This window comes from Mytilus trossulus, chromosome 7 (genome assembly GCF_036588685.1).
Source record: "Mytilus trossulus isolate FHL-02 chromosome 7, PNRI_Mtr1.1.1.hap1, whole genome shotgun sequence".
Lineage (NCBI taxonomy): Eukaryota > Metazoa > Mollusca > Bivalvia > Mytilida > Mytilidae > Mytilus > Mytilus trossulus.
The window spans coordinates 82,067,408-82,095,369 of NC_086379.1; the positions used below are offsets into that span (position 1 = coordinate 82,067,408).

The 27,962-nt window shown below is 30.4% G+C and overlaps 1 protein-coding gene across 5 annotated transcripts; it reads left to right on the plus strand.

Annotated features, from left to right (window-relative positions):
• On the plus strand, nt 1-27,923 carry LOC134725980 (inositol polyphosphate multikinase-like). Of its 5 annotated transcripts, none has more exons than XM_063590324.1 (7): nt 1-117; nt 5,939-5,987; nt 15,121-15,234; nt 21,383-21,571; nt 22,631-22,803; nt 23,306-23,390; nt 24,438-27,923. In XM_063590324.1, the coding sequence occupies exons 3-7, from the start codon at nt 15,141-15,143 to the stop codon at nt 24,899-24,901; spliced, it is 1,005 nt and encodes a 334-aa protein (XP_063446394.1). In that variant the 5' UTR covers nt 1-117; nt 5,939-5,987; nt 15,121-15,140; the 3' UTR covers nt 24,902-27,923. The 5 variants fall into 5 exon arrangements, with proteins under 5 accessions (XP_063446394.1, XP_063446393.1, XP_063446396.1 ...); XM_063590323.1 differs by lacking the exon at nt 1-117 and adding an exon at nt 334-400; XM_063590326.1 differs by lacking the exons at nt 1-117; nt 5,939-5,987 and adding an exon at nt 7,017-7,086.
• The last annotated feature ends 39 nt before the right edge of the window (nt 27,924-27,962 follow it).

Sequence of the window (27,962 nt, forward strand, 5' to 3'; positions counted from 1 at the left end):
AGCGGCCCGAGTAAACTCACCACTGCTCACTTGTGCCCTAACAGGCTATAATATTGACCGTCACACAGTAGATCTGGGACATAATTTTTGCTTTCCCAGAGTAGATGAGACCACTCGGTCACTATTTAATTACTCTTTCTTAGCTATTTATATATTATCGCATTTTTTTCTTATAGAATAAAATAAAATATACAATATCCCAGTTTGTAGAACAAAGTTGTAAATAGATTAAACCGACGACCAAATCCCCACCATCCCATCTCCCAAATAAGTAACTGAACGAAATCAACATAAGAAACACTCTACTTATGATAAAAAAATCCATGCACTTGGATAGCAAAACCACCGGTTATTGGTCAGATCATGCACGAGTTACTTCCCATGTCCAATGTTCCCGTTGGTAAGCAAGCATTTTCTTTCTGTCAATCTGTGTGATCTTTATTTAATTTATTTATATACATGCATCCTGTTTAATAGATTGAAAGGTTAACAAAAGTAGTTGAATATTATGCACAACTGTAGCACTCCAACTTGTGCCTTAGGTAGATCGCAGGCACTTGTTTCTATCATGGGAAGACCTAGTCCAAATAATTATTACGTCTTGAAAGGCTACTATAATTTTTTTCTTTGACGCCTCACTTCGACGATGTAAGGCGTCAAAGAAAAAAATTATAATAGACTTTCAAGACGTCATAATTATTTGGACTAGGGAAGACCCACTAATAAAAAAAGCACTATCAACGTACATGTACGAGTTGGTCTTCCCACGGATAGAAACTAGTGCCTGTGAATCTTCTTTTCTTCGTAAATTCCTCCGCAACGGAGCACCCGTGTCACACGGTAGTTAAAAAAATAATAGTTCCTATATTCTAATGTTAAAAGAGTATTAGGTGAAGGGATATATTTACAGGCCATTATTTATCTTTTTATTTAAAATTTAAAACACTAAAAAACAAAACATTTGCTATGTTAAATGAGTTTTAAATAGGATGTTGATTAGATAAAAGATTTAAAATGAATACGATTGGTGCTCAAGAATTTACAGTGATAATGTTTACATCAGTTTAAATAATAATTATTGCATTATTTACATGTATATGGTAACTCATAAAATTTAAAGGTGATTTATTTTAATTGGCTATATCCTTAAAAATGGTTACGAATGGTTGTAAAAGATAAAAAAGAAAATAAATAATAATAAAAGCTTCCACAGGTTTGGTCTTGATATATGTAAGTGTCCTTAATCTGTGGTCCTTATCAAGCCTTATATTACATGATTTAAACTTTTAATGCTTAAATTCATTAAAATTTAAAATATAAAATTTAGTATAAAAAAAATTTACAACCATTAGAGTTTGTGTCCATTGGGTGATTACCATTTTATAAAGTCTTAATCCTCTTTTGTAGCAGTATTCTGTTTGTATGAGGTCCATAGCATAGATCTCTGCTAATATTTTCAATTTGCACAGTTGTCTCTGGACTAAAGTTCATTTCATTGGCTACTTTTGTGCAGTCGATAATTATTTGAATTATTAAGGACTGGTTCCCTTTGAAAGTATCATTCCATTTGTTATCTCCAACAGACTGTATAATGATTTTTTTCAAATCAGGGAAAATGTTTTGCCTTTTTTCGTGCAGAGCTGGGCACTTGAGTAGGAAGTGTTCTAATGTTTCAGTTTCAAGCTGACACAGAGTACAGTGTGCTTTTTCTTGTTCCCTTTTGAATTTCTGTATGTCACATTCTAAAAGGTATGTACCAGTCAGTAATCTGGCTTTGATTTGTGCCTTTTTTTACCTCAAATGTTACTGATGGTAGAGAGTTCCATACTGGGTGAGTCTGGTATATTTTGAGATCTGTTGTATTGCAGAATTTCAAAGTGGATTTTTCCTTCATATCGGTTTGTAGCTTACTTGTCCATTTATCGGCTATGGCTATATTAATTTGTTTTTTCCATTGAAATTTGGTTGGAAGTTTTTCTTTTAGCTCGTGAATTGGAGTTAAGCTGTAGTACTGTAAGATTTCTTGCACCCTTTGAAAGAAACTATCTGGATTTTCTGAGTTAACAATCAGTTGTCTTTCCATTAGATTCCTCAGTTTGGTGTTTTCACTTGCTAGGATAGAATATAGCAGGCTAAGATTCAGTTTTCGTATCCCAAATTTACATAAATTTCGAATAATTTTTTTCAGGATAAAATAAATTTTACTTTAGTTTCTAAATGTTCCAATATCACTTCACAATCTGTTATGATAGTTATTAATCTTCATCAGAATTTTTGTATAGATCTCTGCTGTATCTATTTTGCTGGTGATGATCTCTGGTAGTAGATGTTTAAACTTCCTAGTCCAAATAATCATGACGTCTTGAAAGGCTATTATAACTTTTGCTTTGACGCCTTACCATGCTTACAGTGACGCTTATTATTTCAACTATAATCTTCCTCACCCACCTGAGCTGCCAATTAAGTTCAGACTTAGTGAGGGAATGTGTAAAATTTTTGGTGGACACTAAAAATGTGAAAGGCTTTATATACTTAATGCAATAATTAAGGCTGCCGCATGAAAAAAAACTATAGGCAGTGTATATTTATTATTGATATAAATTGTATAAAAAAGTGGATGTACAATTGACTAAAGGTGATCACACTTGTTTAAAAGTTCTGAATCTTGACCGACTGATAATATTCAGACGTTACACAATATGTGCTGCACATTGACAACCTCTTTATGATCTAGACCTAGTGTCCCGTTTTAAATGATTTCATCCTTTTGGTCGAGCAAAAGTCGCAGAAAGTTGACATAGGGATCGTAATCTGGCAGCAGTGGTGGTGACTACAGTTTTTGACCTCCACCTTTTTGCGTATTTGACTAATTACTTAAAAAATTATAATAGATATAAATATAGCTCAACATGCAGACTTTTTATACGTTCAGGTATTTCACATCCAATTTTTTATGGAAATATTCTTTATAAAGCACAAAGGTGTCAGTATTCACCTCAGAAACTTACAAAACCTTTAAATAGACTGATTAAGAAGGGATATAATTACGATACTGTTGTCAAGTCATTAAAGATTGCATATTTTGGCGTTAATATTGAGTCACTGATAAGGGATTTGCGTCGGAACTAAAAACATTTATTCTAAAAACAGTTGTTGGCATGACACGGGTAATGTTCTTCTCATATATGCTATGATGGTAAGATACTAAACCCCTAACGGGAAGGATTGTGCCTGATGTTCATATGATGAAATCAATATCTTTCAGTCAGTTTAATTGAAGTCTGGAGCTGGCATGTCAGTTAACTGCTAGTAGTCTGTTGTTATTTATGTATTATTGTCATTTTGTTTATTTTCTTTAGTTGCATCTTCTGACATCAGACTCGGACTTCTCTTGAACAGAATTTTAATGTGCGTATTGTTATGCGTTTATTTTTCTACATTGGTTAGAGGTATAGGGGGAGGGTTGAGATCTCACAAACATGTTTAACCCCGCAGCATTTTTGCGCCTGTCCCAAGTCAGGAGCCTCTGGCCTTTGTTAGTCTTGTATTATTTTTATATTAGTTTCTTGTGTACAATTTGGAAATTAGTATGGCGTTCATTATCACTGAACTAGTATATATTTGTTTAGGGGCCAGCTGAAGGACGCCTCCGGGTGCGGGAATTTCTCGCTACATTGAAGACCTGTTGGTGACCTTCTGCTGTTGTTTTTTATTTGGTCGGGTTGTTGTCTCTTTGACACATTCCCCATTTCCATTCTCAATTTTATAAACTTAAATAAGCAATGATTAAGACTAATGGAGGAAATTGTCTTAAAACTCTATATTGGAGTTATTGCTTGTTAATGTCAATTAATGAATTTTTATAAATATTTTTGCATGTTGCCTTAAATGAAAAAGTTATAACAGTTAAATAAAACTTTTTAATAATGTAAATGATCAGCAAATCAAGATGTAAAAACAAATAAAATTTTGGCAATATAGTTTATAGTAGTCTAGGCCATGGAAAATTAATTGTTGGTTTCCCCTAACATGGGAAAATTTTAAAGACCTAGCTGGCAGGCAGGCTTTTTTTTTTTTTTTTTGTAACCATGCATAATTTTATATCTATATGTATTTTTTTTTACAGTGGAACTTTATTCTTGCATATTTCCAACACTTTTTAGTTGTCTCTGCTTCTTTTTTTAAAAAAAATTTTCACAAAAAAATTGAATGACCCAGCAGTAAAACAGTGAGCCGGTCGGGTTAGAGGAAACCTATTTTCCATATTTCCATGGCCCTTCCACTCTTCATTGGAGTGATTGCACTTAAATGAGGGTTTTTTTTACACACTTTTGTGTTTTGAGCAAAATCTAGAAAAGTCTAGATAAAAACAAAACAAACAAAACAATCAGCAGTAGACATGGTAAAAGATCAAGTTCAACATAAAATTGAAAGAGATTTTTGTCATGAATTCTCTACAATGAGAGTGTTTTTTTGTTGAATATGTACAAAGACCAATTTTTAGTGAAAGGCTCTAGATTATTTATATATCTTAGTCATTTTAAGTCACATTACAATTGGGTTTAATTTGCTATTGTAACATATATATATACATTTATTTTTATCAAGGTTATTGAAATAATATGTAAGTGTACATGGTGTATAATATCCTAATACATGTACATGAAGGCTGTACGGTGACCTATAATTGTTAATGTTTGTGTCATTTTGGTCTTTTGTGGATAGTTGTCTCATTGGCAATCATACCACATCTTCTTTTTTATACTTGGTGCCAACCAAACATTCGTTGTTTCGGTTTCGTTTAAAATTTAAACTAAAAACTTCTTCAGAATTATTTTAAACATGTGAAAAACAATGGAAAAGGGAAATCAGATTTTTTGACTCAGTTTTAAACTGTGAAATAATTAAACTCAAAGTTTTATACAGTTTTTTGTCTGGATGTGTTTCATGATGTTTTGAATTTGATTCAATGTTTTTACCCCATTAGATATATTTTATAAAGCAGTGAATCTTATAAATTATTTGGTCTGATTATTTCTTTCATGTAACTGAAATTAAATAAAATGAACTAACATTTTTAAAACATTTAATGTACCTTGCTATTTCTAAATTAGTAAAGAAGAATATGAAAGCAAATAATTTTATCAAAAATATAAGGAATAACATTTGCATTTAGTTTTGAGTTTTGGTCTTTATTTAATTCAATATAGTACTGCAGAACTCAAATCACGATATTGCCAAATCAATAGTCAAAACTCAACTAAAAAAAAATATGCATAAAAAAGAATGAAAAAGGTAAAGCTCACAAACGAAGAAAAATTACTTTTTCGATCTATGAGTTTGAATGTTCCTCTGGTATCTTTCGCCCCTCTTTCACTAGCTGCTATACACATGATATACATGTGCATGATGAATCAATTAAGTCGAAAATATTTGATAAATGAAAGAGTCCATGTAATATCATATATTTGACCAGGAGATATACATGTAATGAAAACAACTGCATGTTTTTCTGTTAGGATGAGGGGTGTATGTATCACGATTTATCCCCTAAGTCACAAATTATACATTGTCATATGATACTACCAGATAGTCATAATAGTTAATTATATCCCATATTAATTAAGGATTGACTAATTTAGGTCTCAAAAAAGTCCTAGGGTTACTTTTTGATAATTAATATGTCATTTGTCATGTTTTGCGTGCTAGTTTGAAATTGAAAAGAAAGCAAGCAGAGAAAGAGCGTCATGTTATATTGAGTTATCCACGGTATCTGTTCTAGAACTCTTGTGATATTTGTTTCTGTGACAGAATTAATCATAATCTTATAAACTTGAAGGTAGAAGGTTGTCTTGTTTAATCAGCCTGTCAGTAGGGTACAGAGGGTCCATCAGATAGACTTGTCACTAATTAATTAGCGTTATGTATATTTCAACAGGTGTGGGAGTACCAATGTAATTGTAGAGTCATTTGTAGGATAATAACAGGTATGTGAAATTATGTTTATAACATCCAAAACAATTGTTTATAATATATATATATAAAATCAATATTTATAAATGTAGCTATGTGAAGTATTTGAAGAATGTAAATTGTTACTAAGTTTTATTACTCTATATATACATGTAGGATGTCTGATTTTACTTACAAACTGGAACAGGATCGTTATGACTAGAAGTGAACTTAACAATAAAGAAATTTTGATCAAGAAAAAAGCTGAAAAAGCAAAGGTTCTTTTTTCGTATAGTTTTTAAAATTTTGTTTGGTGTGCCTTGTGTATATATGTTATAAAAAAAAAAGTATTTACAATAGACTTTGGATACTTAAATAGCTTACATGTGAATCATTTACATGATGACTTTTACACGTAAGAAATAATACGAAATGTTTATAAGTTAATAAATTATGTCAAAATTGGCTTTTCTCTTAAATAAATAAAGAAAAAAGTTCAATGAATCACAGAAAAAATTGTCTTGTGATGGTACAATGGAAGTTTATTTCTCCCGGAAATATGTAGGTTTACAATATATTTGTTAAATTGTGTATCTACATTCAGTCTTATTGTTGTTTACAAGTTTCATATTTATCACTAATCCTTAATCCTCCTTCTACACTGACTTTTAGTTTTAGATATCCTTCAAATAAGTTTGTCTTGTATTAAATATACTGAGATAGGTTATTGATATAAATTGTAATTGTACAACATACAAACAAGGATTTGTATAGTTCGATCTATTTTGACAAGACCTACCTATTGTATTTATTGTGAACTTAATCTCGTCCTGAATATGCATGAAATATTTGCCACTGGACGTTAAGCAACCAACAATCAATCAATATAATTATATGATAATATTGAAGAAAACTTTTAGATTACAGTCATGTTTTTTTACAGAATTTGAAGAAAGTATATAGTTGTCAATAATAGTTCAATTTAAAATTTCCTTATAAAAACCAATTTAAAGTCAACTGATTTGCACTTCATATGATAAAAATCCCATAGATGTGTTAAAATAAACCAGGAACTACTTGTGAGATTGAACACCAGGATACTATATTAGTATTTATAGGATAAAGTATATGAATGTAAGTTAAAGTTAATATATATATAATTATATCAATTTCAGCATTACAGGAAGATTCACATGATCGAGCACATTATAGTCCAAGTAATATTTCCACTTGATTTGTGTATTATATTAATATTAGTCAATCAAATTGTAATGTTCTCCAGGTGAAAATACTCTGTTTATTTGGCTGTCACCAGGTCAACTTTTAGGTAACACAATTTTAAATGACTGATTATTTTTCATTGTTCGTAAGTGGTTTACACATTACACAGGGATTTTAATGTTTATACATATATAAGAGGTAATATCTTACAAAATTATAACGCAATAGTCCAGATAAAAGTGGCAATTTTTACAGTGAAAATTTGCAAAGAAGAAAATTTATATTTCTTATTCATTGTTAATTATAATATAACAGTTATGATGTAAAATTGTATAACTAGACTTAAAACTGTTGATCTTTAAAATTGGCCTGAGTGCCTATTTTATAACACTGCATGGTCTACAATTTGCACATAAAAAGTTTAAGATGCATAGATGTTGAAAGTGCATTAAGTAATTGGTTGGTATAAATAATGATTTATAGCATATTTAGTTAACATTGTCTGGAAATATAAAAATATATTTGTATATGAGTTGGATAAGCTGCAATCTTGTTCTCTGTTTCATAGCTGTTACTAATATATTTGTTATGTATCATTCTGATCGTGCTAGACCCTCACAAACAGTAATTGCCGTAAAACACCCCCTTGTTGTTATAATTTATCATTCTGACGGTGCAAGAACTTCACGGTTAGTCAAGGATGTTTAACACCCCCTAGTAGTTATACTTATCAATTTATCATTCTGACCGTGCTAGCCCCTCATGGATAGTCAGTGTCATTAAACACCCCATTAGAAGTTGTTTATTCTGTATTTTCTCAAGGTTTATGGAGATATATAAAGGAGATGAGATATACATACATGTATTAGTTATTTGTCGACTTTGCAAATTAAAGTTTAGTATATGGTTTGATTTGAAGTCTTTTTTTCCATAGAAAATGGGAATGTTAAAGAAACCAACTATCAATCAATCCATAGACAATGACTTTGTATGAACATGGAATTGTGACCTAAATAATTGGAATAATACACTTTGCTCATTTTGAAATACCTAAAAACCTCAATATTTGTATTCTATACCTTAGTAAAGCTATATTTGTATTCTATACCTAAGCTATATTTGTATTTTATACAAATATAGCTTAGGTTTGTTTGTTCACCTTTATTTGTATAGAAGAATAGTAAAACAGATGATTGCAGGATAAAATGGTGTATAAGGTTTATGTTTAAGTTGAAATTTCATGGTTTTTCATTGATAAGAGAGCTGATGCTAAGAAATGAATAATCAATCAATGTTTGATAAGATCCCTTTTTCAGATAAATAAAACATGTAAATCTCTCTATATTTACTGTTGGTTAATCAGGAAGTTTTGACTGGGGGATAACACTTTTTATATCAATTAAAAGAAGAGAAAATACTTCCTTTAAATGAAGGAATAAGATTATGATACTTTATTAAATGTTTATAATTCTATCCAATGAAATATTGATTTGAACTATGAAATTGTATAAAGTGCTATTGATTTGATATTATTGCCTTCCGTAACTTAGTACAACATATATATGTATATTATTATTCTATGGACTATGTACACTCAGTGAAGTAAGTACAAGCCTAGGTAAAGTCCAATGAATAGTTTGGGTTTAGGGGTTCTTTATTTTGTTGTCCTTAGTAAATTTCATATAAATTGTTTGGTTTGCACTTAGACATGTAAGACTAGGGTGTAAGAGATAAATTATAATGAGATTTCATGCTAAGGATATTTAGCTTGTAAGAAATTGTTGACTTTGATTCAGTGATTTAGTTTATATTATGGACTTATAATGGAGACAGAAGACATGAGCTGACTCTAGGAAGTTGTTATTTGAAGTAATATAATGATTGGGCAATTTTACTTTGAAAAAAATATTTTGCTAGTGGAAAGATAACCATTTACTTGTTAAAGGTTCTACTTCCTTCCTTGGAATTAAAAAAAGTTCAAGACTTTTTAAAATTCTTTGTCATATAAGGAATTAGAAACAAATAGACTTTAATAGTTTTGTTTTGGGACTGTACTACAATATAATTAACAAATGATTAAGCAATATGTTAAAACTAAAAGACAGATGGAAATTGGTCATTGCCCCTAAGCCAAAACAAACTTATAAATTTATTTTACATGTTTATAGGATGTTTATTTAATTATAGATACGTTTCATGACAAAGTGAAATCCAGCTTGTTGATTGATATTGTAAAATATAATGAAAACTATATTATGTGTAACAGGTAAAAAAAACTTATTTCACCCTGTACATAATAGTACTTGGAGTGTTTTTATGCACCTCCATTTCTAAAAGTAACTCTAATATTCATATGATATATGTTAAAATGATGCACTGGGCAAATATTACTTCCATGGTGTAACTGACTTTTCTAATTTAAGATTTGGTAAAAAATCAATTCCAGATTAATAAAGAAATTTTAATTCATTAATATTTGACATTAGCCCAGTGCATCATTTTAACATATATCATATGAATATTAGAGTTACTTTTAGAAATGGGGGTGCATAAAAACACTCCAAGTACTATTATGTACAGGGTGAAATAAGTTTTTTTTACCTGTCTGTTGATCATATCACTGACTATTAGCGTGATTATTGTAAAGGTCCAGTATTGAATCAGTGTTTCCTGTAAAGTCTGTGCTAGACTAGAGGTTAAAGTCTTTTTAACACAGGGGCGAATCCAGCCATTTTCAAAATAGTGTGTTACCAACCCAGGATAAAGGGGGAAGGGTTTCCAATCCCTTGACCCCCACCCTGGATCTGTCACTGTAAGAAATTTAAAGAGACACTTGAGCCAAAAATTCAGTGATATGTGTTTTTTTGTCACACCTGTGACAATGCAGGACAGGGATAACCATCCTGTGGCAATGTCAGCAGTGTAAACTTATTGTATAATGCTATATATTTCAGATGGTAGAAAAACCTAGATGATTCACATAGTGTACACTAATGCCTTATGTTAAAAAGTTTCCATCTTCCATATGTATGAGTCCTAGATTTTTAAGTAAGGAAATGTGGTATAATTGCCAGTAAAAATGAAGGCCAAATGACAAAGATAAAAGCAATTACAAAAATGTATTGGTCACCCTCAACAATCTTTAAGACCCACACTTATAGTCAGTTATAATAGACTTTGAAATGAAAACATTGTGAAACAATTCAAACCAGAAAACTAATGGCCTAATACAGCACAATAAAAATGACAGACATGAACCAAAGACAACCTATGAATTACAGGCTCCTGACTCGGGAAAGGGCACATAAAGGTGGGTTTCTCAGACCTACAAGCAATAGGCTTATATATATAATTACTATACTTGATGTATGGTATGATTGGATAGTATTTTTTCCTTTCATGCTAATTTGCTAAGACCATGACCTTATTAACATGGATCATTGATTACAGACATTCAAAACAAGTTCAATCATGATAAATAAAGCAAGGGTTGTGTGAACACTTTTGTATTTTTACTTGACCAGATGTAAAAGTGCAGTAATTTATTGGTAGATGAGAATTGATTTTTAAGAGCCTTGAAGAAAAACCTTTATTGGCGTCATTGATTAGCTAGTACCCGTCTATCTGTAGTTCAATTAATATGAACTTTTTTCCTCCATAAATATTTTCCACTCTCTTTGAAAGCTGATCAGAGATTTGATTGAGACTATGGGGATTGATCAGTGGAGCATCATTAATGTATTTCTTATATACAAGCTATAAACCAATGAAATAACAAGTATTTCTGTTAAAATTGTTCCAGAATCTATTGGAGCTGCTGTGAAGATTTCAATTATTAAATATATCGTCTATTAACTGATTTTGTTATCAAATCCACCAGGAGGTACACTAACTGATTTGTTGAATCTGTTGAAATGTAAAAAAAAATATTTTATTTACCCGTAAGAAAATGTTTGTTTTGTCATGTTTTAAATTCAATAAATTTAATATGTTTACTATATTTCAGCCGATACAAAATATATATAGGAATAATATGTTTTAAATGTAGATTTATTTTTGTCAACCCTTTTTAAATTTTTAATGATTTTAATGACGCATTAGGATATGGTATTCATAATCTCAAGTTTTATTTCATTGATTTGTTTTAAAAATAACACACTGAGTTTAAGTCGTAGTAGATTTTGCCTATGGACTATCAAAATGAATCCTCCAATTTGCTGCAAGCACTTTACTAGATCATCAAGAATGCTCTGAGAGGCTAAAAGACGTATAAATACAAGTAAACAAACATGTACTTGTAGGAGTAGCCAGTTATTGTTTAATATGATTAATAGTGTTTTCAGTTCAAGAACAAAATGTACTTGCTGAGATTTCTTCAATGTTCTCAGCCAGCTTTTTAAAGAAATATTGATTCTGATTTCTGATTGAATTGAGGCCAATTAATTTGAAATTTTGTTAAAAAAAAGTATTTTCCAAAGGGTTATTTCGTAGAGGGTATATTGTACAAATTTGTGATGCACCAGTAAACCAGAAACTCCAGTAAACCAGAATAAAAACCAGGTCAAATGGTTTCAAGCTAATTGTTATAGAAATAAAATATAAATTAAAACCCCTCTGTCAATCATAGCAGATCAGTTTCACTAATTTGAGTCTAGCACTATGACAACATATTAAGGACAGTCTAGGCATAAAATAAACATTGATAATTATAAAGCTTGCATAGACATTTGATGGAACGCTTTAAAAGTAGGAGAAGATTATGTATCATGAGCATGTTGAGTAAGACAAAGAAATTATTGCATCTAAATTCAAAAGATTGAAATTAGTTTGCCTACATAAAATCTAAAATCATTAGAGAAACAGATTTCATCACCATTTCTCCTGCAATTCAATATTTTTTCCAATATCAACATTTAAATTCTAATTTTTTAAAAGCTTTAAACAATCACTGCATTAGATATTGAACATATATCTGTCAAAAATGGAGGAATATTGTATAATATTTGAATCGAGAAATTATTTCGGCATTTATAAATGAAAATGTGAATTAATCTGCATAAATGTCAGTTGAATTAATGGACATTTCAGGAAATGCTATCTACCACCAATACCATATAATACTTTTAGAATTGAAAAAAATAATTAATCATCAGAACTAACAATACATCACTATAAATACAGATAAATAAATCTCATGCTATGAAAATTAGTATCTGTACAGTATTTAAATATAAAATATGTTCATTTTATAAGCAAGAAGAAAAACATCACAAAATTTTCTAAATTCAGAGTACTTATTCAAACATGGGCATAATTCCAATGTGTACTTCTATAGGTACAATGAACTGTTATTATGATTATTGATTGGTCAATAATATTATTGATTATAAATACAAAAATATTTATCTTCAGGATTACAGAATTACTTGTTTATCCTCTGTTATGGTATGGCATAGTAATAATTGTTACTTCAAATATATATTGATAGATAATTCCAGAATTAATTTCTTCTACTTTAATTTGTAGCTACAAAGGGGTCAGATAAAATAGAATAAATATAATACTGTGACACCTCGAACATGAATACAAATAATTGTTGTGACAAATTGCATGCCATGGAAATTTGTATCTATTTATATATCAGATATTTGACTAAACTTTCTATATATAGAAGGCAACCACTGGTCGAATATGTCTGTAGATTGTCTTTAAAGCTACAACAAAAGCCAAGAGCGATGATAAAATTCAATAAAATTGAGAAAGGAAATGGGGAATGTGTCAAAGTGAAAACAACTCTACCATAGAGCACAATGTTTTGTTTCCTAGATGTGTTTTTTTTCATTAACTATTGAGTAAGTTTCCCAGATTAATAAAGAACTGTTTATCTGAATTCTGTATCTAATCAAATTACAGATCTTGTGTCCAAAAATTAGTAAAATCACATAAATACTACACTCTAAGGAAATTTCAAAACGGAAGGTCCTTTATCAAATGAATGGAATCAGTGGCGGATCTAGAAATTTTCATAAGTAGGGACCTACTGACTGCTTAAGAGGGGACAGGATTCTGTCATGCTTCAGTGATTCCCTATATAACCAACCAATTTTTTTCTGAAAAAGGGGGGGGGCCTCCTGAGCCTCCCCCTAAATCCGCCTCTGGGAATATTACAACTGTCATATTCACAACTTTGAACAGGCATTTTCTTATGTAGAAAATAGTGGATTTAACCTGGTTTTATAGCTAGCTGAACCTCTTACTTGTATTACAGTCACATAAAATTCCATTATATTGAATACAATGTTAATTCAAGGAGATTATAATTCAGAGTTCATTTTGACATTCATTATGAACTAGTATACATATTTGTTAAGGGGCCAGCTGAAGGACGCCTCCAGATGCGGAGGTTTTTCACTGGATTAAAGACCCATTGTTTGTCTGCTCTATAGTCACGTTGTTGTCTCTTTGACACATACACCATTTCCAGTCTCAATTTTATCTATTTTGCTTTGCATAAGAAGACATTTTCTTGGTCCTTAGATTTTGTATAAGATATAATACTTGCCTTTAATGAACTTGAATACAGAACTTTTATTTCTAAGCATAATTAGATATCAATATAGAAATAAGAATGGAACTCTGTGAGATCTTGGTCAGTAGAACATAATAAATATAGCTGTATTTATATCATAGTTTTCATTCTAAACTGGAAGTAGATTTTAAAGAAAATATTTGTTTCGTTGCTAAATTAATGCTTTACTAGTATTGCAAATTAAGATTTTATTGACATTGTATATCAGCAAAAATCTTGTTTGGGAATTACTGTCTTTTGGTTTTATGATTTTACTACATGTATTTGATTTCTGTTTTTGTACATACTTTTAAATCTCTTTGGTAATTAGTTTTAATTCATACCATACAATAAAGAGAGGAATCAATGAGCAATATTAATTCCTATATATGCGGGAACTCCTGAAATAGTGTTATGAAGGAGACAGGAAATTACACTTTTTAAGGTAAGGGTGTTTGGAGACTGGATTTGAAAAGTTTAGAACTTCTTATAGAAGAGGTTAAAAGTTTTATACTGTGAAATTACTGCTTAATTGTACTTGTGACACAATCAATAGACTGAAACTAACCACTAAAATGGATTATAAAATTGACTGATTTGGATATAATTTCACATATATAAGTTTACAGTGCCAAAAAATCTTAATTATGAATTTGTGAAAATATTTAAGTTTTCAACCAATCACAACGTTTTGGTGTACGTTTTGAAAATTTTACCTAGAATGCTTTAGATTCTGAAACGTCGAATTGAATATATTGCTTAAATTTAACATAACAAATTGTCACAATAGAATATTTCATTGAGTCCTCTTAAGCCGACCTGACCAAAAAGGCAATTATCATCTGTTGCGATCAAAAACATTTGTTGTTGTCTTTCATTGTAATATTAAAAAAATCTTCTTCTTTCTGTTGATATTGATATGTGACACTAAACAACTAAATTCTTCTGTGTTATTATTAAAATACTATTACTGGGAACACATTGGAGCCTTAATGTTGTTAAAATACATGGATAACACATGAACTGCGTTTGTTCCTTTATCATGTTTATGTTGTTATTGACATACATTGTTACACGTGAATCACATACATGTTATGGACATACATGGTTATACATGAAACTAATATTTTCTTATGTAGTTATTGACCCAGACTGACACATGAGTGTTTTCTTATAGACAAGTTTGTTGATCACATTGCATTACCTGTTTTGCTGACACTCAAAAACAAGGTTATTTTATAACTAGGTAGGAACATTTAGGTTAATAGTCATTGCAAGTTTTATGATTTACAGAAAAGAATATAATGCAGACTACTTATATGGCTAGCAGGTTCAAAGGAAAATTCTGTATACACTGCATGTTTTGATTTCTTTTTCAGACAAATAAAGAAATGCACTGATGTCTAAGTTTCTTAACTCTCCACAGTTGCCTCCTGGGACAAAACCTCTGCCTACTCAAGTAGCAGGACACAAGTATGGAGATGGTAAAATAGGTATGTACATTTATATTAATGTCTCCACATAGTTACTCCATCTGGTATATGTATATTAGTGAATTATTTACTCTGAAATTGCTGTAATAGTATTCTGATTGTTACCTTTTACATGTTTAAGTAAGACTAAGCCAAAAATACTGTATATGCAATAACATGTAACTCCTCAGAACAAAACAAACAGAAACAACAATGAACAACACATGGTCCAAATAACCTGATTTGGTACATGCATCGAATGTGATGGGGTTGACCCAGTTGAACTAATATACATGACCTCCCATTTTGCTCATCTAGAGGATAGATTGTAAAAGTATTAAAAGTATGCCTTTAGAAGCCTTCCCAGTGCACCTATATCTACAGGATCAGGGGCGGATGCAGGAATTTTCGAAAGGGGGGGTGCTAACCCAGGGCAAAGGGGGTGCAAAACATATGTCCCGATACAAATGCATTGATCGGCAAAAATAAAGGGGGGGTGCGCACCCCCGGAACCCCCCCTCTGGATCCGCCACTGAGGATGACACTTTCATTATATCAAAACTGTTCAAGGACCAAAAAAAGAATAACCAGTTTTTTTAAAGGATGCCAGGTGGAATTTCCCTTTAAATTACTTGTGGGTGTAAAGTTAGTTTTAGTTAAAGGTAAAATCTGCAATAACTTTTAGATTAAAAGATTTTGGATCACGAACTAGAACTAGAAAGTCCATTGATTCTGGGACAGACAAACTTAATGAAACTTGACCCCTAGGTTTAGAGATCTTGATTAATGATCCTTTTACTTTATGTTGTAAAATCTTATATGAGAAAGCTTAACATTACTTCTAAGTAATAAATGTGGTGACCTAACAGGTTTTTCACTTAATTGACTAGACTTCATGACAGTTATTCAGTGACTAGACAACCTGTATGTTTAAAAGGTCTAGCATCCTGCTAGACAGAAGCATCCGTGTTAAGCTGAGATATACATCTTTATGGTTGATTAGTAAACCATACACTGCACATTAATTTCAACATTAAAAAAGAATTAACATATTTAGAACATATAATGGAGACATAGACTTAAATGCTTTTACTGCATTAAGTACCAAAACTTTTTATAGAATAATTATAGAAAGTAGATTTAGTTTTGGGTTGAATCTAAAATGGAAGATGTGGTATTATTGCCAATGAGACAACTCTCCACAAGAGACCAAAATGACAAAGAAATTAACAGCTATAGGTCACAGTTCTGCCTCCAACAATTGAGCAAAGCCATACCACATAGTCCGCTATAAAGGACACTGTGGGAGAGTTGTCTAACAGTATAACATAAGAAGAATGTATAAGAATCAGTTGAAAAAGGCTTAACTCATCAGATGGATAAAAATACAAATAATACAAATACAATTGGACGTGGGTGGGTACTTGTGCATCCCAACAAGTTCGTAACACATGAATTAATTTGCCAAACCTTCATATAATTCATGAAATGTTAACAATGCTATTTATGATTAAGAGATAATGTCTGATACAAAATAAGTGATGTTTTAATAACTTTTATGCTGTATCAATTACATATTGGGTTATACTCTTTTCTTTAGAATTTAGAGTTCATTTAGGGATGCAGTTTTATTTTCTTGTAAACTTTGTCAGAACTATTACTAGCTGCCTTATAAAATCAGTAAAAGGTCAATGTAAAAAAAAATTAACTATTGGTGTTACCAACAAATCTGACCAAGGATTTAGTAAACCTACAGTTTATGAGCTTCAGACAATTTTGTTTTTACATAGACTTGATATTGGTTATTATTGGTGGTCCAAACCCCGGGGGGATACTTCCTAAATTTTAGTGGTAAGAGAGTGCTGCAAAACAGGGTTAATTTTTCATGCTCTGCTGGTGAGAACAGTGTCTTTTTTAAACAAAATATTTGTCTAGAACAGCATGGCTTGTTTAACTGTTGAAGTTGCAGTCTAGAACCCAGATGTAGAACAGCATTTATTTTATTTGGTCTAGAACAGGTTAGACATTTTCTGAGCTTTTCTAGATGAGGGTATGTTTTTCTTTATATCTGTTTAGAACAGGGTATGTTTTTCAATATTTTCTGGTTAGAACAGGATATGATTTGGCAAGTGCTGTCAGCACAGTTATACCCAAAACGATAGTCAGTAACCCCCCAGGTTTCGACCCTCTTTTTCACTTTGCTCAGGTCATGATAAAATTTCAAAAATGTTATATAGATAATAAGGATGTAAAATTTGCCAATACCTCAGTCAGGAAATATGATTATCGAAATTAACACTACAAGTCATATATTAATCATAGGATTTATAATTTAATTGGAGTGTTATTTAATTATTTGATTATAATCTAAAGTATTTGCTGATCTTGATATAGTTTTTCATTTCCGGTTATACATAAATGTTGGATTAGTTATGTTAAAATTATTAAATGTTTTAAGTTATTCACTACTTGTAGACAGAAGATATTTAGAGAAATAAAACAATGTGTAATTCTTTAATCAGATTAAAAAAGTGTATATTTTTAATCAAGCTTTGTCAGATACCAATATTTTATATCCCCTAAAAGTATAAATTGCATATATCCCTTGAAATAATATGAAAAGTATTTAATTTAACCCGACACATTATTTATGTATGTGCCAGTCCCAAGTCCGGAGCCTGTAATTCAGTGGTTGTCGTTTGGTTATGTGTTACATATTTGTTTTTCGTTCACTTTCTTATATAAATAAAGCCATTAGTTTTCTGGTTTGAATTGTTTTACATTGTTATATCTTGGCCTTTTATAGCTGACAATGTGGTATGGGCTTTGCTCATTGTTGAAGGCTGTACGGTGACCTATAGTTGTTAATATCTGTGTCATTTTGGTCTCATCTGGACAGTTGTATCATTGGCAATCATACCACATCTTCTTTTTCATATTCAGCACTTTTAATTTTTTTTAATACATTTACATGCAATTCATTTTTACCAGGCTTTGTCAGATAACTTTTATATTACATATCCTTATAAAGTATATATTGTATTTATACATGGAAATAATATAAAAAGTATTTAAATCTTAACAGTAATGGTTGCAATAGATTGCTGTGATTTTTCAGTCAAATAGAATAAATATTTTCACATGACCCAAAAATCTTGTAATTTAATACCACAATTATTGTAGACAAGGACTTGTCAGTTGCTTTGCAACAAAACAAAGTTGGTACTCAACATACCAAAAATATGATACAGTCTCTTGCATTTCTGCATTATTTACATTAATAGTCAATGTGATAAAAAGACTTACTGATCCCAGGTTTTAAATATTGTAAATGTATAACTCAGTACTTAACAACAGTTATAATTCAGTCATGTGTTAATGTACATTCATGAATTAACGTGTTCAGTCACAATTTCAATCTTTTTTTTACTACTGACTAGACACTCTTTAATTTAAACAAGAACAAAACATGCAAAATATTCTTCATCCCTGAAACAATTTACTCCCTTCACAAGGGTTTATAAAAAAATTGATGGGGTATGATTGCACTTGTATGATTGCCAATGAGACAATTCTTCACCAGAACCATTTTAAAAAATGACATGGAAGTTATCTTTAGAAATCCATTAAAATGAATAGCACAATATTAAATAGAGTATAAACTAAATTAATTTTGAATTATTCTCAATACATGATGATTTTTTTGTAGATTGTTAAATGTTCTAAATACATTATAGTGTTATCACTGTAAAACTTTCATTTCTGACCTTGTTAAAGTACATTTTTAAACCAAAATAAGTATTCTAAAAAATATATTTTAAAAACATCAGATTCAATTCCTATTATTTCAACTTGAAATTATTATTAAATTTATCTAATTCTTTCTTTTTTTAGTATTTCTATGACCTCTGAATTTGTAAGAAGAAGATGACATTTAAGATGGTCTTCTTTAAAAGATATAAATTGTCAGGCTAAACATTTTATTTAACAGGGGGGTTGTAGTAACCTCCAGAATGTATTGACGTCATACAGTAAACATTGTCTTAAATAGGTTATCTCTATAATAAACCATGTTATATTTTGTAAACCCTTCAAAACTGATCATGTATTTCACTTCAAATTCTAAATATATACCTCTATATGGTGTCATTAAATAGTGCCATTGTTATTTATAAGCTGTCTTAGATATGGTTTCTTTATCAAAAACTTCTTGTACACAATAAAAGAGCACTCTGAATTGCCTTATAGATTTATAGTCTACTTTTTGTTTGCTGAAAGTCAAATGAAATCGTGGTATATCTACAAATTATTTACTCTTATATAAAACCGTCTGGTTATAGATCTAAGCTCTTCATGGGAGACAATCACAGATAAATGAGCACTTGAATGAATGTTTGTTTTCCCATAATTTTACATATGGTGTTTACTGAAGTGAATATATTATAATTTTTTGAAAAATAAATTTGACTAAAAATAAGAGACAAATTGCTTTTCTGACAGATCAAAAGTTTTTAGGAATTAATTACATGCAATATCTGAAGTGAGAGTTGAGGGTGTTAGCACTAATGAACACATGAACTAAATGTGTAATTTAATTCAAAGATAGAAGTATGTTTTTTTTCTACAAAAGACTTGCAGTGGCGGATCCAGAACTTTTCCTAAAAGGGGGGGGGCCTCTGACTGACCTAAGAGGGGCCCGCTCTAGTCATGCTTCAATGAATCCCTATATAATCAACCAAATTTTTCCCACAAAAAGAGACCCCCCTGGATCCGCCTATGACTTACAAGTGACACTCAAATAAAAAAATAAACTGGTCATGAAATAGTAGTTATTTGAAAACTGAAATGAAAGATTTGTGGTTCATGTTATAGTGAATAAAATAATAATAAACAAAAACAATGTAGTACAAACAATGTTACAAATCCAATATCAACTAACATTAAACCCTTCAGAAAGTGCTCTTGAAGGTAAAACATAGTCTATTTTGTTTTGTATAAAATAAAACATTTGAAGTGGCCTGTTTTCATGTTGCAAAGTTTCACATTTTGCTGAAACCTGTTAAAACTTTTTAAAATCATTAAATATGCACAAACATCATGAAAATTTACTGAATACTTGGCATGCTTTGTGGGAATAGGTTTCAAATCATGACAAACACTTATAGTTTCTAAATCAAATTGATCTTCCAAAAACTGTTCAAGAAACATTTTAAAAAAATGCCATAGAATTAATGGATTTAATTATTAATGTTTTTTGCGTCTTATTCTTTCTTTTTGTTTTTTTCCAAAACAAATATAGCATATGCATATTTTCTTAAAAGGACTATAATTACATTGGGAAAATTAAACAGACCAGGAAATAAAAACATTGATTTTACAAAATTTGTTAAAAATTCATAATACGTTTAACAATGCTCATTTGAATAAATTTTTACAAATACTGTTAAAATCTTTTTTAGTATCTGTTAAAGGTATCAGATCATTTAAAAGCTTTGTCTAAAGGTGTCTGGTTAACCACCATTGTATATTGGTTGAATTGTGTCAAACTCAAAATCATTTGATATATCTTGTTTATTTGTCTGTTATTGTATGAAATGACATGTTATTGAAGAGATCAATAGGGTTATGGTAAAAGATTTAGATCACATATTGTGGTGGCAAAAGAAGAATTACCTTGATTGTAAGAGGTATCAAGGGATCAGAATGTTTATGTTTACATAAGATTCTATCAACACTCTTATGAGTCCCCCAAAATTATTGAAAGATTTGCAGTCCAACCTTCTCTCTGTAAGAAATTTGTGTATCTTTTTATGTACCTGTGACAAAATGTTGAGGGGGCATAATTATTAAACTTTGCAATTCTGTCTGTCTTTTTCAACTGTCCGTCTGTCCTGATTTGGATACATTTTTTGTCTGGCTATCTCCTCCTACAGTTTGAGGGACATCATTTGTCTTACAGACAGAGTAACAATTTCAAGTTGTATGTTAATGTCACTGTTTGTCAAATCTAAACATGTGGAACTCTACTCATGCATACGACAGAACATACAAAGGGGGGAATTGTCCATATCTAGTTTGACATTGTATTATAGTTTTTGACTAAAGAAAATCAGTTTTATTAACCTGTGATATTTGCATGTTGTATACCATATTAATTTATATTTTTCAGGATGTTTAGAGGTTGATGATGGTACCATACTTAAACATGTGCAGCGTCCACCTAAAGGTCAGAGAGAGTTAGACTTTTATGATGAAGTCTTCAAATCAACCGACGACAACACATTGATAGAACTTAGACCATTTGTACCAGAATTTCATGGTGTTATCAATGGTGAAAAAAATGGGGGTGTAGCCAAACGTAAGAAAGAAGACCTTTTTTATTATCTGTTGTGCAGTCTTTCTTGTTTGTCTGAAAGTTACAGGATTTAATATTCTTCTGCTACCATAATTTGATCTGTTTTCTGTATGTTAAACTAATCTTGATTGATATATAAGTCATAGTTAAAGGACTATCATGTGTTATCAAGCTTATAAGTTTTAAATTACTGTCATGTTTAAGTTCATTTAAATTATAAAGTCTGTTTTATACATGATATATATACCGACTTAAATGTAAATGAATTCAATTACAGCGAGTTAATCAGTTTAAGTTCAGAAATTAGGGCTGTTCTATATCTCATCTCTGATATAACTCCCTGAATGAAAGTTTTGAAAAATATAATTATTTATTTGGTAAATATCAAAAGAATAATCATTTACACTGATGTTAATTATGGTAACTGTAAGTTATGTTAAATGTTGACCATGGTAATATCCTGTGACATTTAAAGTAGATCATGATATATATTTATATAGATAAGAAGATCTTTCTAACTTATGTAAATGACAAACTTCTAGATATGTTTAATCTTACAAAAAAAATCGAACCTATTCCTGACAATCATGAAATATTTGCCACTGGAAATAACAAGTATATACCAATCATTAACAATCAATTTATTAATGGAATAACACAAGAGTTTTTTTATTGGGTTTTGTTTAAAAACCCTCCTCTTAATACTATATATAGCCCTGAACTTACTTGAAATATTTGCCACTGGATGTAAACTTAATAACAATCAATCAATCAGTTTCTGTGTAGATTAGATATGTTTGTAATTTTTCCCAACACCAGAAAGGGGTCATTAAAAATTGTGCTCATATAGCTAGCAATTAACATAAGCTATTGAATTTCTTGTCCCTAAATAAACTGATGAGATAAACTTTCTTGTTACATACACTTACCATTAAGTTAAAAAAAAGACTCGGCAAGTGTGCCAAGCATCAACGAATTAATGTATTTTGGAATTCTTTTATTTTTTATGTTTTCCATGCCAATGTAATAATTGTGAAATAAGTCTTTACCTTTATATTTTAGACCAGTACTTGAAGTTAGAGAACTTGATAAAGAAACTTTCCAAGCCATGTGTTTTGGACATAAAGATGGGGAGGAAGACATATGATCCGGAAGCTTCACCAGAGAAAGTAGCTTTAGAAATAGCCAAATTCCCTCCTGTTATGCAGCTTGGCTATCAGTTCTCAGGAATGCTGGTAAAATACCATTGACTGTATAATTATATATCATCAGCTCAGTAGTGAGGGCTTCAATACCTACATGATATAAAACATATTATCATAAACTTTCACATGGATAAATTGAGAAATTACTAGATATAAAGCTGACCTTTTGAGATTTAGGCTTTTCTTTGTAGGTCCATTTTGGTTATTAAGCTTCCAGCGTTTCTACATATTGATACATCCCTTTCCTACAAGTGCTTAGGTTAGATTGTTCAAAATGAAAGTAAATCAAGGATGTGGCCTCAGGTGAAAACGAATTATAAAGCGTTATTTTCATTTGTATATCAAGTACCCAAAAGGACATTAGGATGTTACTGACTCTATCTACAAGTTGAGCCTTACATTACTTTTCAAAAGAGGAGATCCATTGCTTGTATTTAAAGAAAACTATAAGATTTGATCCTAATTTAAAAGACAAAAAAATCATAAAAACTATTAATAAATGCTTATATATATATATATATACATTTTTCAGAAATTTGATATAGACAAAAACAAAATGGTGAAATATGATAAATATTTCTGTAAAAAGTTAACAGAGAAAACAATGACTGTTGAAGGTGAGTGGTTTACTCTTGTTTTATATGTGACAGATTGAGTGAGATGTATACATATAGTGTCTACATGTGCTGGATGTACTATTTTCTGGTCTTAGTTAAAGTCAGGTTTAGGACCCAGATACTTAAGGTGTAAAACTAGGGATATAACATTCTCTTGCCTTGCTAAAAATCATAAAACAGGAGGTCCCAGACATAAAAAAAGATAAAACGGTTCAAACCTATAAACCAAATGGATTATTTAAATACAATACAAATTATAACAAAAATCAATAGGAAAAATACAGCAACCAACACCCTCTGAGGCTTCTAAGATTGGAAGGGCACATGTGGGTGGGATTAATAAAGGCACCAGTAGTATACCGCTGTTCAAAACTCATAAATCCAGGGATTAAACATGCTAAATTTCAACCCTCATCTTAAGTTTTGCATAAAGGCAGAAGCAGATTGGTGTTCAACAGTCATAAATTGATTGAGTGAAAACAAATCCAAGTTACATGTACAAAGCAAAACTGAGGGAAACACATATAAAAGGAACCAAAGGAACACTGAAGTGCAGCAAAAACAAACCGCCATCATACATAGAAATGAACGATTTAATAACAACTGCCATATTCCTGGCTTGGTACAGCACATTTTAAGAAAAATGGTGGGTTGAACCTGGTTTTATGGCTTGCCAAACCTCTCTGTTATATGACAATGTTTAAAAATATAGCTAAATGACTACATTATCTGACAGTACTCTAGTGGCGTTCAAACTGGATTTAAGTTATAAAATTAGAACTAAACTTGAGTATCAGTACTACTTAAGTGATCAGTCATCTATCATTCAAAGTGTGTGTTATAACCAGGAACTTTAGATCAGAATGGTTGATGTTTAAAATTTCTCTAGTCATAGTCTGAAGCTTTTTCAACTGGAAATTAAGCAAACAAAAATCAATAAGTCTTAAAAAGCTGTGTTTTATAATATTGTGTATGCATCTGACTTATTAAATCATACCAATGCCCCACCATTCTTCATATTAAGTAATAAAGATATTTCTTTTTTAGGATTAGGTGAATTTTTTCGTCAAGGAAAACATTACAGAAAAGACTATATTCAAACAGTTATAGACAAATTAAAATCAATAGAAACCTGGTTTTTAAATCAGAAGAAATATGCATTTTATGCAAGTTCATTGCTGTTTGTGTACAATGCATCTGTGGACAGTACTGAAGGACAAGATATAGTGTTGTGTTCCGAAGGAAAGGAAGAAAAACTGGACAGTAAGGATGACAAAACAATAGACAAAGAAAGTGAATCAGACAATAATAAAACTGACGATCGGCTCAGGGAGGAAGGAAGTGATGAAACTAAAAATACGTCTAGTAACCATAGCAATCCAGAACGAAGTTTTGTAGATGTACGCATGATTGATTTTACCCATGTGTTTCCGTCAGAAGACCGAGATGAGAATTATATATTTGGATTACAAAACTTGATAAAACATTTACAATCTCTACTCGAGCTGTAATTGTTTTTTTTACCAGAAATGTGCAAATTTGTGAGAGTGCCTTAATGTTTTCAGGTCAACACTATGTGTAGCTTTTTATTTTGACTTGCACTAGATATTTTATAAGAGGTGTATTTTTTTGTACAAGAAGAATTCTTAACATGCTTCAAAGATCTCTGACATTATAATTCATAAGGCATTGAGAAAAAGGTATAAATTTTTCAATAACCTAGTCAACCCTATTATATGCACCTGTCTCAAATAATGAAATAATCTCTATTTTTTTCCCTGGCATATTTTTTTCAAAAGATCTTTCAACTTTAATATAGACTTCAAGAAAGTTTTGATTTGCACTGCCATTTGTTGATACCCTGGCAAATTCATATATCCATGTTAGATCTGATTTGTCTTTCTCTGCATTTGACAGTTGTTGTACTGTAGTTTTATTTTTTTAAAACTTTTAATGGCCAATTTTCAATTTTTCCGTCTTTCGTGAAGACTTTTACTAAATCTGTTTTAATGGGTCATTCTCTGAAGACTTGAATGCCTGTAAAGTAGAACTTCGGAGGAGTTATTTCCCTTTTTTAGTGTTTTATTAATTTCTCATCTTAGCTACCCATACATAGAAAAAAGCTTCCTGGAATGGACAGTCAATCAAATTATAATGATTTTTCTCAGGTGATAGTAAACCGCATTGTTCAAAATATTAACATAAATGTAACATTTTCAAGCTGATGTGTTCATAGGTATATTTAAGGTGTCTAAAATCTCTTCATATTGTTTGGAATTCAAAGATGGTATTCAGGGATTACAGTTTTTCAAGAAGACTGTGCTTGAATGAACTACCATGAGCCCAAGGATAAGATATATACCGAATGATTAAGTCTAAGGGACAAAAATTGATTTCTGATAAAATAGCAAATTGTTTTTGAGGGGTGAAACTTGATGCAAGTTATCCAACCTTGATTTGTTTTGTTGAAAAAATATGTATCAAAGTATAAAAGACATAGTTTTTGACCTTTCAAACAAATAAAAGCCATCATATATTATGTAAAGATCTGTGTAAACATTCCTTTTTGTCATCTGTAAAATATTCATTTAAATTTTTGTCACATAGGGAATAATATTTTGCTATTGTATGTGTTTGCTTGAGTATTGTATTGAGTATTGCTGTATAGGATAACCTGAAACAAAGTACTGTGTTTCTATAGAAGGATGCATTCCTATGATAATGTCTAGAAGACTGATCTTTTGTGCAGACAATATTAGATCAATATCTTTGTGGTAGCTATGAAAGTTGGATAGATAATGCTTTGGAAAAATTAGAAAGAAAATTTAATTGAGTAATGGAACATGTGAAATATTATACAAACCTTGATCAACTGATGTTGTAACAAACAAAACCACAAACGGTGCATTAAGTGTGAAACACTTTGGAGTTATATCATTAAAACATCATTAGTGTATATTTCATGTGAAATGAACTAAATCACCTTTTGTTTGTTGTGGTGTAGCAGTTTGACACATTGGTAATTACATATATAGTTATAAAAGGCTCCTTACAATAAAACTGTATGTAATGTAAACTGTGGTTTAGGAAAAAGGATTTTTGCACCTCACTGACAATCCAATAATAATCAGAATTAGTGTAACTTCTAATTTGAAACCAAGTCAAAAACACACACCCCAGTAATAGTGTACAATTACCAGTCAAACCAGTTCTATGTGCCACAACCCCTTCTCCTTTTACAGAATGAATTCCTTCTCTTTATTTTTTATCTGTTTTAAAAGACACAAAATATAAAATACAAAGAGGTCATAGTTGAGAAATGTAATGAATTAATGTTTTCATACATATTCATTGCTTTCAAAGGTAAGCAGTGTTTTTAAATGTTTTCCAAAGTTTTATAAACAATTACTTTCATTTAGTAAGATACATGGATTAAAACCACCATGCATTTTATATTTACCTATAGAATATCAATCAGTGATCTCTTTGATTTCTCTTAGGTCAAGTTGAACCTGGTATCCTATAAAAATGATTACTTATATTGACAGTTTCCTCGGTCTGTCTGGAATATTTTTTAAATTTTAAATGTTTAACATAGGTAGAAAATAAAGGTAGATAGGAAGACATAACTAGCAAGCAAATATTGTTCTGTAGACAGTATTTATTTACATTTTCCATGTGGTTTTAGGTGTACATAAAGTAAAAGGTTATCTCCCCTTATTATAATTCAACATAGTGAATTATTTAGACTCATCTTAAAATTCATGGGAAACAAATGAATCTTGGGAATTTTAGTGGTGATTAAAACCATTGCACTAGTAATCAGTAACAAGCAACACAGAAAATGACATTTTGTTCCAATCTGCACTAACTAATTTTTGTTTGTGTGTGTTTTTATTGGAAAATCAGTGGCATTATTCCTTTATAAATTAAAAGATTTAAGAAAAAACAATTACATGCTGAATTGTTTTTTTTTGACAAATGAAAGTTTATATGTCTGAAGGGACGGTACATTGGATCAACTGAAATGCTAAAACAACAGTTTACTACGTCGAGGGCAGTTTGGACCAACATTTATCAAATTATACCAAATTGACTTTCTGGTTAGGTTTTTACATCTTTGACAATCTCTTTTCACAAGGTTGTTAATCAAATGTTCCCTTTTCAGGTGATTTTTTATCTTCCATTCAGTTTTTAAGGGAGTTTCTTTTTATTTTTTATAAAAAGATGAAATTCTGAATCAATTTGAGTTGCAAGGGAGATAATAACCAACACTTTTAACCACCAATCAAAAGTAATTGTTAACCATATTTATAGAAGATTTCAGAGTAATATTAACTGGTGGTACAATCAGTTTGTCTATTTTCTATAGAAAATTGAAATTGTTATATTTTATATTGTATCTATTTTGTAATATTGTGCATGCTCTATGAATAACGTATGAATAATAACTGTGATAAATTATAATTTATATGAATATATATTTATATTTTGTCAAAATTCTTGTTAATGCATAAAATATCTTTCAAGCTGTCACAGACTTATTGTTTTGTCATGCTGACCACAGACTTA

Coding starts and splice junctions, on each gene's coding strand:
- LOC134725980 (XM_063590324.1), top strand. CDS start 15,141: ATGTCTAAGTTTCTTAACTCTCCACAGTTGCCTCCTGGGACAAAACCT. Junction 21,572..22,630: donor AAATGGGGGTGTAGCCAAAC/GTAAGAAAGAAG, acceptor TTTATATTTTAG/ACCAGTACTTGAAGTTAGAG. Junction 23,391..24,437: donor GAAAACAATGACTGTTGAAG/GTGAGTGGTTTA, acceptor TTTCTTTTTTAG/GATTAGGTGAATTTTTTCGT.